Source organism: Sinocyclocheilus grahami, unplaced genomic scaffold, assembly GCF_001515645.1.
Source record: "Sinocyclocheilus grahami isolate Dianchi unplaced genomic scaffold, SAMN03320097.WGS_v1.1 scaffold790.1, whole genome shotgun sequence".
Classification (NCBI taxonomy): domain Eukaryota; kingdom Metazoa; phylum Chordata; class Actinopteri; order Cypriniformes; family Cyprinidae; genus Sinocyclocheilus; species Sinocyclocheilus grahami.
Window position 1 is genome coordinate 449,754 of NW_015505969.1, and position 13,846 is coordinate 463,599.

The 13,846-nt window shown below is 38.4% G+C and overlaps 1 protein-coding gene across 1 annotated transcript in view; it reads right to left on the minus strand.

Moving 5' to 3' along the window:
• The window catches only part of LOC107561733 (teneurin-4-like), a 264,331-nt gene that overhangs the window by 39,470 nt on the left and 211,015 nt on the right, over positions 1-13,846 (minus strand). Inside the window, exons 21-23 of the mRNA XM_016246207.1 lie at positions 6,713-6,945; positions 5,353-5,501; positions 667-1,544 (exon numbers count right to left, since the gene is read on the minus strand). Coding sequence (XP_016101693.1) covers positions 667-1,544; positions 5,353-5,501; positions 6,713-6,945 — 1,260 coding nt within the window. The remainder of the gene's footprint in view (positions 1-666; positions 1,545-5,352; positions 5,502-6,712; positions 6,946-13,846) is intronic.

Below are 13,846 nucleotides of genomic sequence, written 5' to 3' on the forward strand. Positions count from 1 at the left end.
TTATCTTTAGGATTATGTAACTACATCATATACAAATATATACTGTAAATGCATACATTTTATTTGTGTATATACAAACCTTATTATTAATATTAAAAATTAACATTATAAATGCTTCACACAAATGTTACATTTTGCACGAGTTAAATCTCGTGCAAAAAATAAATAAATTACAGTGTGGATTGGCAGTATGGCTCTGTTCTGGGCAAGAACTCCCTGCGCATCCATGCAGCCTAGCATGGATGAGAGCAGGGAGAGCAGCGATACCCCTCCCCAGGGTAAACAGAACAGAACCAACATAAATGTATTGCAGATATCGTTAAAGTTCAATAATGTTATGTACACATTTTAGAATTAGTCTGATTCAAAGGAGAATCAGAAGGCTGAATCCTGACTGACAGAGGAGGAGCTGGGGATGGAGGAGGGTAATTAGCTATTGATCAATGTGAAAACTGCTGATAATACTGAGGGACCTTATATATGAATACTTAGATAGGTGTCGTATTCCCATAGGTTGATGGGGATCAGCTGAGAGTCAGCTGATGCAAGCTTGACTAACGTGCCCTGCCAGAACTATCTTGCTAGATTCTACACTTGATGCGCCATGGAAAGGTTTTTAGCCTTTAGTATAGAAAACAGTAAACAGAAAGTAGAAAGCATACTCACTCATAGAAGGTAGACCATCCGTCTTCATTGCTTTTTGTGGCCAGCAGACCTGAGCTTCCATGATAAGTCATCATGGCAATCTCTTGACCCTGCGCAGCAACACTCTTCAGCGCATTATTAGTTCCAATAGTGAACCAGAACGTCTGGCCATCGGGACCCATCAGCCAGAGCGGCAATCCCGTTGTGTCTCTACGAATGGTCACTTTGTTCTTATTCTTATCCGTGATGCTGCTCAGGTCACCTTCACCAGAGTAGGTCAAGTTGTACAGGTAGTCTCCAGTGGTCAGACTCTGAGTGTAGATGTGACTCCCGTTCACGTTAAACAGATAGAGCTCGTCATCAATTGGCGAGGGAACCTCAAACATGTTGAGAGGGTTGAGGAATGCTTTGTTCCTCCTGACATATCGGATGCGTATGTTTCCCAGGTCAGCGATGAAGAGTTCTCCATCAGGTGAAACCGCTAATGAGGAGGGCGCGTTTAGCTTGGCGTCTTTGGCGTAGCCGTCGTCGCCCGAGTAGCAGTCGCAGTTAGCGTCGTTCTTGCAGTCGCAGCCACTGGGGGCGCCAGCGACCAGAGAGATCTCTCCATTTGTTGAGACCTGTCGGACACGGTTGATCTTCTTCTCGTCCGACTCAGAGATGTAAAGCAAGCCGTTGTGGGAGACGGCGAGAGCGTTGGCGGATTCCAAGGTGGCGTGGATGGCGATTTTGCTGACGAGGAAGTGATCCAGGCCGGGCACCTGGCAGTGCATTGGCCTTCCCGCTACTATCCTCACTTGATGGTTCTCTGAGATCTGCAGGACTACATTGTTGTCCAGAACATAAAGCGAATTGTCCATGGGGCTCACCGCCAGATCAGTGGGCCACTCTAGACGCACCTATAGGAGACAGGGGAAAATACACTGTTATAAAGCAACATTAAGAATATATTTTATTTGTTAGGTTTGAAAATATATTTGTCACAGGAAAAAAGTGAAAACCAAAAGTGAAAAGCAGGTGCTCAACCAGCTGTAGAGAAGGCTCAACTCAAATCAACTTAAAAAAAAAAAAATTCTAAATCCCAACTCTAGAAAAATGTTCAAACATAAACATAAATAAACAATGATGTTTCTGCCAACTTCAAGGTCTTCATCAGACATCAGTCAAGAGTTTCACAGGCAAACAGAAAAATTTTAAAGAACCTTTACAATAAGCAGGGAGTAACTTAAAAAAACTTAAATCACACTTAAATAAATCACATAAATCAAGATAAAACAATTTTAACTGCAAAAATATTGAATTAAAAAACTCAATATTTGTTTGGCATACACAAAAGACTGAATAAAACAAAGATCACAATTTTAAATTCAAAAATATTTGACAATTATATATTGCTTATAATACATTGCTAAAATCATCCTCTCGATGTCCTCTTAAATGGCACATTTTTTTATTTTTAATCATATCAATAAAACATGGCATAATGTATTTCTTGATTAAGTACTCATCATGGCATGTTTTAATAATATTGATGAGTGTTTTTTTGAGTGAGTGAGCAAATTTGTTTAATTTCAAAACGTTATTCCCCCCTTTTTTTATTAAATATTGATATATTTAAAACTATGATTTATGTATTTTTTGAGTGTTTTTTTTAACTACTCCATCTGATAGAGGCATGGATCTGTTGCCTATTGTAAAGGTTATTTGGAATGCACCATTTGCTCGAGAAACACTTGATGTTTGATGTTGGCAGAAACTTTTATTTTAAAGAAATAAAGTTACATTTCTGTTTGTAGAGTGAGTGTTGCATTTTCTTTTCTACAGAGAAAGTGAAAACCAAAATGCCAGAAACTACATTACTAATGGAAAAGCAAGTATGACAACATACACACACACACACACACACACACACACACACACAGACACAGACACAGACACAGACACAGACACAGACACAGACACAGACACAAACACACACACACACACACACACACACACACAGAGAAGGTTCGAATAGGTCACAATTGCTGCAGAAGACAAACAGTTCTTGAATTGAGGATGATTTATATGATAAACACGAAAGTTAAGAGGAAGTTGATATGGTGATAAGAAAGAGAAGCGGGAGAGAAAAAGCGAGTCAAATGATCAGATTAAAGCACAGCGGTGAGAATAATCACATGGACTCCCAAAACAAAATACTTGCACCGTATCGGTCACCCCTCCACATGGATGTCTTTCTAGCTTTGGCTTATTAATTTCATAATTTCATAATTCAAAAAGCGATTGCAGCAGGGGAACAGGACCTTCGAAACAAAACGTGGCACACATATCAAATAAGACCCGCTGCCTCCTGCTTGGCTGCCTAAATTATGACTTATTGTTCTGAAAATAATGCAGCAGGCTTTTAACATAGAAATGATTGAATATGGTGAATTTGCACAGACCCGCTCTTCACTAGGGGAACGTAATCACTCTCTTACGGGCCGAATATGAAGTGTCTTATTTCAATAGTGTTCTTGGCATGCTAACAAGGCTGGCTGATTAAAAGATGCTTTTAATGCATTCTGAGAATAGACGAAAACTACCAAGCTGAGCTTAATATTAAAAGTATTATATAAATTGCAAACTAGTCTGGAGCCGTCGACTGGGACATGTTGGTTTTAATGGAGAAGTGAGAAAAACTATGTAAATAGCATGACTAATGTAGTACATTAAAATCTGCCTTCAAAGTTTGCTGACTTTCTCATAATATACTGAACAAAATTATAAATGCAACACTTTTGTTTTTGCCCCCATTTTTCATGAGCTGAACTCAAAGATCTAAGACTTTTCTATGTACACAAAAGGCCTATTTCTCTCAAATATTGTTCACAAATCTGTCTAAATCTGTGTTAGTGAGCACTTCTCCTTTGCCGAGATAATCCATCCACCTCACAGGTGTGGCATATCAAGATGCTGATTAGACAGCATGATTATTGCACAGGTGTGCCTTAGGCTGGCCACAAGTTGGATGTACTGCCAAATTCTCTGAAACGCCTTTGGAGACGGTTTATGGTAGAGAAATGAACATTCAATTCACGGGCAACAGTTCTGGTGGACATTCCTGCAGTCAGCATGCCAAGCATGCCAATTGCTCCCTCAAAACTTGCGACATCTGTGGCATTGTGCTGTGTCATAAAACTGCACATTTTAGAGTGGCGTTTTATTGTGGCCAGTCTAAGGCACACCTGTGCAATAAATCATGCTGTCTAATCAGCATCTTGATTTGCCACACCTGTGAGGTGGATGGATTATCTCGGCAAAGGAGAAGTGCTCACTAACACAGATTTAGACAGATTTGTGAACAATATCTGAGAGAAATAGGCCTTTTGTGTACATAAAAAAAGTCTTAGATCTTTGAGTTCAGCTCATGAAAAATGGGGGTAAAAACAAAAGTGTTTATAATTTTGTTCAATGTATATTCCTAAATGTCACTGTTTATAATTGAAGAGACAAAAAAAAATATATATATACATTATGCTGACATTTTCATCAGAGAGTCAAGCAAACAGATAAAAAAAGGCTACAAACTTCATTTGACAGACTTAGTCACTTAATATCAAATTATAAACTATAATTTAGCATTAATACTTAATACTTCTTGATACCACTTGACAATTCAAAATACCTGGAAAACTCTGGGTGAGGAGTTACGGGTAATATTTCTGCATGAGTGGATGGCTACAGAATACACAGTATAGTGCTTAATATTTCTTAAAAGCTGCATTTGTGAAACAAGAACATATGAGCATGCATAATGCAACAATAAGTAAAGTATTTTACATTTCAGAATTCAGAACACAATTATTCTATAATAATGAAATATGACATCATAATGCTGCATGTTCAATTTTGCAAGAGTACAGTAATCTTGTCAGGGGGTTAGGGATTCAACCATTCTAACCCACCAATCACTTCCATCCAATTTCTAGGGTAGGTTTAGCATTAAGGATATGATTAGCGGATGACTCATCCCTAGAAATGTTATTCCAGGACCAGAAAGAATGTTGATTCTTGAATCCTTGGCTTTTTGCAACATATTGCATGAAAAAAAAGAAATAAATTTTCCAGATGAAAATGCACTCGACGAACAGATGTCTTGGTGTTTTTGTGCTATCAGGGTAATTCTTTCTTTATCAAATCCATTTTCTTTGATTAAATATTCAACGCCTGTGTATTTGTGTGTGTGTGTGTGTGGGGAGGGCTGGGATTTGATACCTCTGAGAGTGATAGACAGGATGTAGCATCTCTATATCTCTGTCTACTCACACTTTCACACTAACAGAGAGAGAGAGAGAATAAACGGCTCACACCCTCGTAAATCCAACACTAGAACAGCTGCCGTTAAATCCTTCAACATACGCTCAAGCACGCGTAATGAGAACACGCAGGCTTGACCTTGTCCGAAAGCAGCCTTCTTAAACAGCCTTTTCAAAATACAGTCCTTACTCCGATGTTTCTTATCAATTCTGATTCATGTCATAAAAAAGGAAAATAATCGCTCACTTAAGTTGGAAGACATGGTGTTTTGGAGCAGCCGTTGCTGTAGATAACAGGGTTGCGCACCATTCAAATTCCAATCAAATTCAGGATGCAGAATTGACCTTTCGCTAAGCTCCGCCCACCTTGAACTCTTTAGTTTCTATCGCCACTACAATGACCTGAAACAATGTCCATCACTGAGTCACAGCTCAGGGGTCGTGCCGAAGTCAAGTCGTTGAAGCCCAGCAGGGTGGATATGATACCGTTCTGATCGATGCGGCGGATCATGGTGCCGTCTACAAAGAAGATCACGCCATACTTATCCACAGTAATGCCTGGAGACAAGAGACAGAAAAAAGGAATGGATCTCTGCTAGGAGGACTGACTCTAAAAAATTATCTTACATAATCAACAATTAGGTGAATTACATAGCTGTCAATGAGATTCATATTTCACAAAATAAAATAAAATAAATGTAATTAAATTTAAGAAATATAGTTAACTATAGAAAATTAAACCTATTTTTGTAACATAACATACTTTTTTCATTTTTATATTTACAATACAATTCTCAATACCATAATAAAAAAAAGTCTAATTTTTAAAAAATATGTAGTACATTAAAATTTACTATATTACAGTAATTAATCCCTTTAGATTTTGATGTGAAATGTGACCTGTGCAAATTTCAGATTCACTACCAAAAAAAAAAACAGAATAAAACGCAAAACAAAACAGGAACAACAGGAAGCTGCATATATGCAAAGCACATATTCATTCCATAAATAAAGTTGGAATGACATGGTGATAATTGTCAGGACAGAACGAAATGCATATCTCTCAGCATCAGCATGCTCAATAGGAAGCCAGAAGTCTAATAAAAAATCCATGTGCTAAATTCATTATTTATGTCTGAGGAACAACAACCAGGCATTGAGCATCCTGGGGAAGAGAGATGCATGTGGTTCTGTTCAAGCGATTTTAGAGCATGTGATTCATTTCAACGTCACTGCGGATGACAAAGGGAAACGTGACCATCTTTCATTTATAATCGATAATCCCGGCTTCAGTCACAAATGTTCCTTTACTTTTAAATGACGGAAAACCTAACAGACTAGGAAATGGAAATGCCATTATATAATTGCTTTGTGTCGGTGAAAATGGAAGGAAACATTAATTGTAGCCCCCCCATGATTCCCCTCAAAGCAATACATATGCTACACTAGGAGAATGGGTACTCTATACTGGAAAATTGAGAAGTGTATTCAAACCGCAGATTCTGCTATCAATTTCATGCTATTGTTTTGGGGTTTGCTCTGAGTTTAGTCGCTTAGGGCTTGTATCGGTACAAATATATAAAGGAAACTCTTTTTGGAGAGAGTATGTGTGGCTGAAGCAAAATAGCTGAATTTGCTTACAGCATCTTTAATTTAAGGGAATTTGCTCATAGCCTAATGGGAATGATGGGAAAATTGAACCAGTAATGCCAAAATCACTGTCTGTTTCAAATATGTTGACACTGTTATTCAGATACATGGAGGCTTACCTCTAGGGTTGGTAAGTGTGGCCTCCACGGCCTTGCCTCCGTCCCCGCAGCGCGTCTCATCGTAGGGAAGACACTGATCGCCTGTGCCTGCCACCAGCTCTAGGTTCTTTGCTACATCCTTCACTGTGTTCAGAGATTTCACTTTAAACACCTTCCTGCTGCTGGTGTCCGAAAGGTACAGGGCCCCCGAAACGGGACTAGTAGCCAGGTAATATTTGTGCGCAGGACTATTGCTAAAAAAAAAATTAAACAAACAAGGAAAAACAATTAGCTGTGATGTAAAGGTGTATGTAAAGTACTATTTGTAAAACATGTTTTCAATTTCAGATTTGTATTTATTAAATGTATTTATTTAATTATTAAATGTCATTTAAGTGCTGAAGCCATTCTACAGTACACTGTCATGGCTAAAGTGACATGTTGGCCATTATGCACAGCGAAATGATCCGCTTTATAAATAAACAAAAAAACAACAGCGGGCTTGTGAATCATGTGTCACATTTAAATCCATGCATTACAAACAGCTTCAGAGGAAGGAATTTGCAGTGAGCATTTATGTACGTTGCAAATAAGAATCAAGAGTTGGCAGATCCCCTGCCATAGCTTGAGATGTTTCTGCCATGTCCTCGCCGCAGCAATCTTTTACTGTATGCATCTACTCTCATTCCAAATATAGAAACACATGTAGTGTGTGTAAAGCCTGTGGTTAATGCAGTCGGCCCAGCATCTAACGTGCTGCCAGTACGCATTCAAATAGGTATGCCACCAACCCCCCTACAGGGAAACTTTCTTCTGGAGATGCATGTGGTCTACAGCTGTTATCTAAACACATTATGTATTCCTGGAGCAAAAATGGCCCACAGGCCAAAAACACAGTCCATTACATGGTAAAGCTAGACAGTCAAAGTCATCCCTCACAAACACACAGGAGCCTAAAGAACATGAAAGCCCAACAGAATGTCTCCAATTTGGCTCGAGAGGGTCTCACTGGTGGGAAAAAACTCCAATCTGGAGGCAACGTACTGAGTTTCCTCTCTATAGAATACTAATCACATTCTGAGAAAACGATAGAAAGTCTAGGCACCTGGACTGCAGTTTTCAAGTTGATTTGTGAAATGCTCTAATTATACGTAGATCTGCTGATGGTGGAGAGCAAAGAGCGCTTGCGGTGAAATATGGATGACTTGCACAGGTTAGTGCTAGATCATAACATTTCTTTCTCCTAAAAATGTTACTTCCGGCTCATGCAATTTCCATCAGCTGGAGTACAGTGGAAAACAAAGAATTGCTGTATTGGCTGATTTACTAGGCTATGTGTTGCAGAAAAGGTAGAAATCAGAATGTTCTACTCATGATAAACGTTAGCTTTTGTAAAAATGTGTGAATTTACAGCAGTTGTTCACGACAGAAGAAAAAAATTGTGTGAAATGTTCTCGCCTTTCTGGAATAGTGTCTTCCCGGAGGGGTTAATTGTTTTTGAATAAAGTGAGAAAGGTCACAGCATGACAACCAAAAATGTTAAGTGAAAAGCATTCTTCATGCTAAGACACGCATCTGCCAAAAACTATCACCGCTAACAGCCAACTTCCGTTTAGCATTTATAAACTTGAATGAAAATGTAAATGGGAAAGGATATTTAACACAGCAAAAACATTAATTGAACAATATATTCTTTGAACAAAGTGCCACTCTGGCTGTGTAAGAACCCTGATAGCACACGTACATCACGGAGACGTCTATTTGAAGTGTGCATTTACATCTGCAAGACATATATTTTTTAGAGTGTTTGCTCATCTGCAATAAGTCTAGGACGCTTCCTATTAGATGTCAAATAGACGTTTAGAAAATGTCTTTAAGATGTTTATGATTTAGAATATATGTAAAACTGATATCTTAGACATCTATCAGATGTTTGTACACAGCAGACGCTTTCCAGATGAAGCGATCTTTAACACGTGTGCTATCTGGGTATGCTAGTGATAACTAGCCGCAGCAAATGCTATGGGACACAACCAACTTGTCCAGATTCAAAACCCAACAAAGTGAGAAAGGTCAAAATTTTGAGAACAAAATGTTACGTAAAAAGCTTTCTTGGTAGAGTAAGATGACATGCTTGTGGTATGACACATGCCTGCTACAAACTCAAACCCTGTCAAAGGACAAACATTCAGAACTTAAAGTGAGAAATGTCACAGCAATTGAGTGAAAATGTTAAGTGAAAAATATTCTTTGTAAAAAGTGGAACTGCTGGCACTATAGGACTAGTACTCTCAAGATAACTAGCCACAGCAAATGCTACAACACTTATCTGCTAAATACCATCACTGCTAACATCCAGTTTGTCTAAAGATTAGCATTTAAAACCGAACAAAGTGAGAAAGGTCACTGCAAGAGAACAAAAATGTTCCTGGACAAGCATTCTTCATAAGATGAAAAGCCTGAGCAAATGCTACAACACGTGTCTGCTGAATACCACCATTGCTAAAAACAAACTTGTCTTAAATCCTTATAAAAAACAAACTACCAAGATGAAATAGTGGACACCAAGAGAATGAATAGATTAAGTAAAAATATTGGCTGTAAAAAGATCCACATCACTTGTCTATGGTAGCACTCTAGAGATGACTAGCTACAGTGAATGTTATGACACACATCTGCCAAATTCCATTTACGAACACCAAATTCTTTAAGGATCAGCATTCAAAACTGAAGAGTTAAGGGTCACTGCAAGAGAACAAAAACATTCAGTATTCTTCATAAAATGATTTCTGCCATCATTACTAAAAACCAGCCTGTCTCAGGATCCACCTTCAAAATCTTACAAGGTTAGAAAGGTTGCCAAAGTAGAACAAAACCATGGCGTTAAAAACACTCACGGCTGGTAGGGCTAGGCTAGAGATGACTAGCCATAGCAAATGCTACAACACACATCTGCCAAATACCATCATATTCAACACCTAACCTGTCTTCAGATCAGCATTCAAAACAGATTAAACAAATCCCAGACATGTTCCCCTGAAACGCCGTAGCCGTTAGTGCCAAATCCCAGTGGTCCAATGCGAGAGTGTGGAAAGGAATAGCGGCAGGTCTGCAGCATTGTCAGCTTTGATCTATTATTCAGCCCGACATCTGACCTTCTAGAAGATCGCTGGAAACAGGCTGCTTCGGTTGACCTGGGGCTTGGCATGTCACTATGTGGTTGCTGACCATGTTGAATGATGTCCTCGGTTTGGGAGGAAGGTAAAACAGGTTTGTCAAGAAAAATCTCAATCCCATTTTGCAAGGGGGCTGTGACCCTTCGGGTAGATGCTTTTCAGTTCCAGCAGTATCTGTGTTGTACTTTGTGTTTTTGGAGGCACACGGCACTGTGCTTTCTGTGATGAGGAGAACACCCTGACCTTCAGAGGCTCCATCTATATTCAATAACTAAAGTCAGTCTGGGAAGGATAATTGGATTTTTCAGCATATTGCTGTGACAATGGAGGTGAGCGACTCTTGTGGAAAGGGGGTCAGTGTCAGAGAGATCATGGTCTAGCCTTATTCTCTCTTCTGCGTGCACACACACAAACACTGAGATGTCTATTTGTTTTAACTCAACAGTAATGACTGTTCTTTTCTGGTTGCATTTATGATTTTGGCCTTTTCAGCAGTCATTTTTACAAAGGTATATTTCTAAAATGAATTATTGGAACATGTTCCGGTAAGTGATTTAGCTTGTATACCCCAAAGCACAACTTTTACAATCAAAAGAACAACACAAACCTGGTTCAAGGCCGATAATACAAAGCAGCACCAACAAAAACACTACAAAGCATTTAGTGGCCCATAGGACAGAAACAGACTTTCAGAGAAACACAAATGCTTGGTTATTTGTCAGACTGTTTGATGGATAGAAATGTGTAAGATCCTTTTTGAGGGCGAAGCAGGGGCATAGCCGCGGGAACGTATTTTGAGCTGGGGGGGGGCTGGGTGTCACGTGATGCATGAAGACTGACACTAGATGGCGGATCCAAAGCGCAACTTTTGTTAAAAAAACTTTCATGTATTCGTTTAATAGCCTATACGTGAGTGTCTTTGTTACTGGGTTTTCATTAAAAAAATAACAATGAACCACAAACTAAGCACTGTTTTAAATAAGGGAAAATACCTTATTTATTTGGGTTACAACGGCTATATCCATCCATTGTCAATGCAAGGTAGATGTTTAATAAATGCGAATTTACCATTGTACTATTTTATGGCTGATGTGCTTTAATTAATAAGATAAACCACAAACTACGAACGTTTTAAGGTAGCCTGAGGGGAAATCCATAGGCTATTTATTTGTGTTAAACACAAGTAAAACATATCCTTATTTATTTTGTTAATAAAAGTTCAAAGTTGTCAAAAATGTTTTTTTTGTTGTTGTTTTTTTCGATTAATAATAATGAGCCATAAGCATGCATTTAAAGTAAGGGGAAAATGCAAAAACCTTACATTTATTTGTGTTACAACGTGGGTACATCAGTCTTATTCAGAGGCGTAGCAAGTTAGCCCCGGGCCCATATTTATTTATTTTTATTTTATTTTATTTAGTCATTTAGCAGACGCTTTTATCCAAAGCGACTTACAAATGAGGACAAATGCAAAAAATGTGTACGCTCTTTAATTTGTAGTGAGAATTCGCCTCAGTTCAAGCTGCATATGAATCAATTATATTTTCTTCTTTAATATTTGCCGCACGGAATAACATGAATATTTGAATGCATGTTGAAAAAAATCAGAACAACTTAATACAAACGAAAGTCTCATGAATCATCAATCAGAGTTTTAAAAAAAGTCAAAAGAATGATGGATGCCACATACTTTTTTTATTTTTTGGAGGAGTAGGCCTATGTGTGGAATTTTCATATTATATAACATGATTTTATTATCTTAATTTTAACTTTATTCTTAAAATATTATGACATGACGAGGACCGAAAGCGCATCCTGTTTGTTTTCCTTATTTTACAAAAGCACAAGGTTTTGTTGATATTGTGAGAGCACACAAATACAAGCAGACCCTTCGCAGTTCCAAATGATGTATACTCTTACCTTTACGAGCAAAAATGACGGCGTATTTTTAAGTTTCCGCTGTTCTTAAAAAAAATGCAAGTGATCGCGCTGGCGCCTCCATGTCCTGCAGCGCGCTTTAGCTTCCATTCTCTGCACAAACGATTGGATATGCGCCTAACAGCGCTCGTTTATCTTGGTTAAATGTTTAAATTAATACTGTGAAATGCATGAAGTGTTTTATGTCTGTTTATTTTAGGCAAGTCGTGCTGGTTTGAGAAGGCTAAATTGATCAAACATAATGCTCAACTCAATGTCTGCTGCTGCCTCTTGGTCGTTCCTTTAAAAAACCAAAACTTGAATTTAACAAACATAAAATGTTCCAAACATATTTCTAAATTAACTTAATAAAGAAACAAAAAGAAATATGACCACTTTGCCATTAAAAACCAAAACTGAACTATTTTAATAGCTGTGTAATGGGGAAGAGAGAGAGAGAGAGAAAAAAGACATGGGATCCAGTTGGACTCGGGCCGAAAACTCTCATAAAGCTGTTGGACAAGGGCCGTGCAGGGATCTATTCATTCCCTCATTGCCCCCAAACTGCCCGGGACCATATGCACCTACATACCCTGCATAACCAGACACTACGCCACAGATCTTATTTGTTCTTATCTGTTCATATAAGCGAAGTTCAATGTTTAATATAAGCGACTTTGTCATTGTAGCATTGTTGATGTTGTGTGTGTGTGTTTTTCATTAAGAGTAATATTGAATCAACCTTAAGAATTAATTTTGTTTCAAGAATAGGAAACACCTAACGTTAAAGATCAGAATAAGCGCTACAGATGTGAGAATGCGAGATTAGTTGCTGCTGAGGTAGACGCTCTCGCTCTTTCTCTGCTGTCTGTAGAAATTGTTGTTAATTCTTAATTTGGGAACGGCAGAGACATGTTACAGGTTATAATATAATCCAAAAATCATGGCAACAAATTATGTTTTAAGTCAGTTTAATACGTTTAAACAGTTGAAACGACTTTCACAGTCAATTTGATTGCTGTCTGTAGAAATTGTTGTTAATTCTTAATTTGGGAACGGCAGAGACATGTTACAGGTTATAATATAATCCAAAAATCATGGCAACAAATGATGTTTTAAGTCAGTTTAATACGTTTAAACAGTTGAAACGACTTTCACAGTCAATTTGATTAAACTTAACTCATATTTAACCGTTGCTTCTTGTCATTGTAGGCTTAGGCTACTTTTTTCAATGAATTTTAATGAATATACTAATTAATAAAATGAATATTATTTATTTTGTATTACATATTGTTCATTCATTTATTTTTAACACCGCACCCCCAGCACCCCCATTTTTTCGTGGGCTACACTCCAGGGGGTGCTGCAGCACCCCCAGCACCCCTACTTCCCGCGGTAATGAGCAGTCCTCATCCTGGAGATTCTGCAGAGTTTAAGCTGCGTTCACGCCATGTCATAACTACCGTAATTCCAAGATGACAACATGTTCTACTAGGAGTTGTTTTTATTTTACAAGGTCCTGTGTTTCTATGTCCACACTGTGATGCCACCCCTTGTCTTGACGGAATCGTCCACAGGATCAAGGATGCAGGGTTAAACGGAGACTTCATCATGAAGGATAGGGCATTTTTGAAGCTTGCAGGTGTCCTGAATTTACCCAACCTCTCGCCAAGTACCCGCTCATATCCTGTCAGTCATACCTGAACATCATACTGTTAGCTGTCACGCTGCCGCCTGTCAAAACCCACAGATGGTTTTGCCACGCATCTCATATTAAGGGTTCATAGCACCACAGGGAGGATGTGTGTTATATTTGAAAGCTTAGATCGAAGTTTGATGACTGATGCTTTTTTTTTTCCTCGAAACCACGCTGTCATTTGTCAAATCAAACATGTTAACGAACTGTGTGTTCAGATCCGACGGCGCTTTGAATGTGTAATTTGTCATAGGGTGAAATATCACGCTGTATTGTGGGTAATGCAGCATGGGTATTTCTAATAGGGAGGGGTGGGTAATTATATTCTTTAAGGAAGCCGAGTCCCCTGAGGGTGAGAAATTTTTA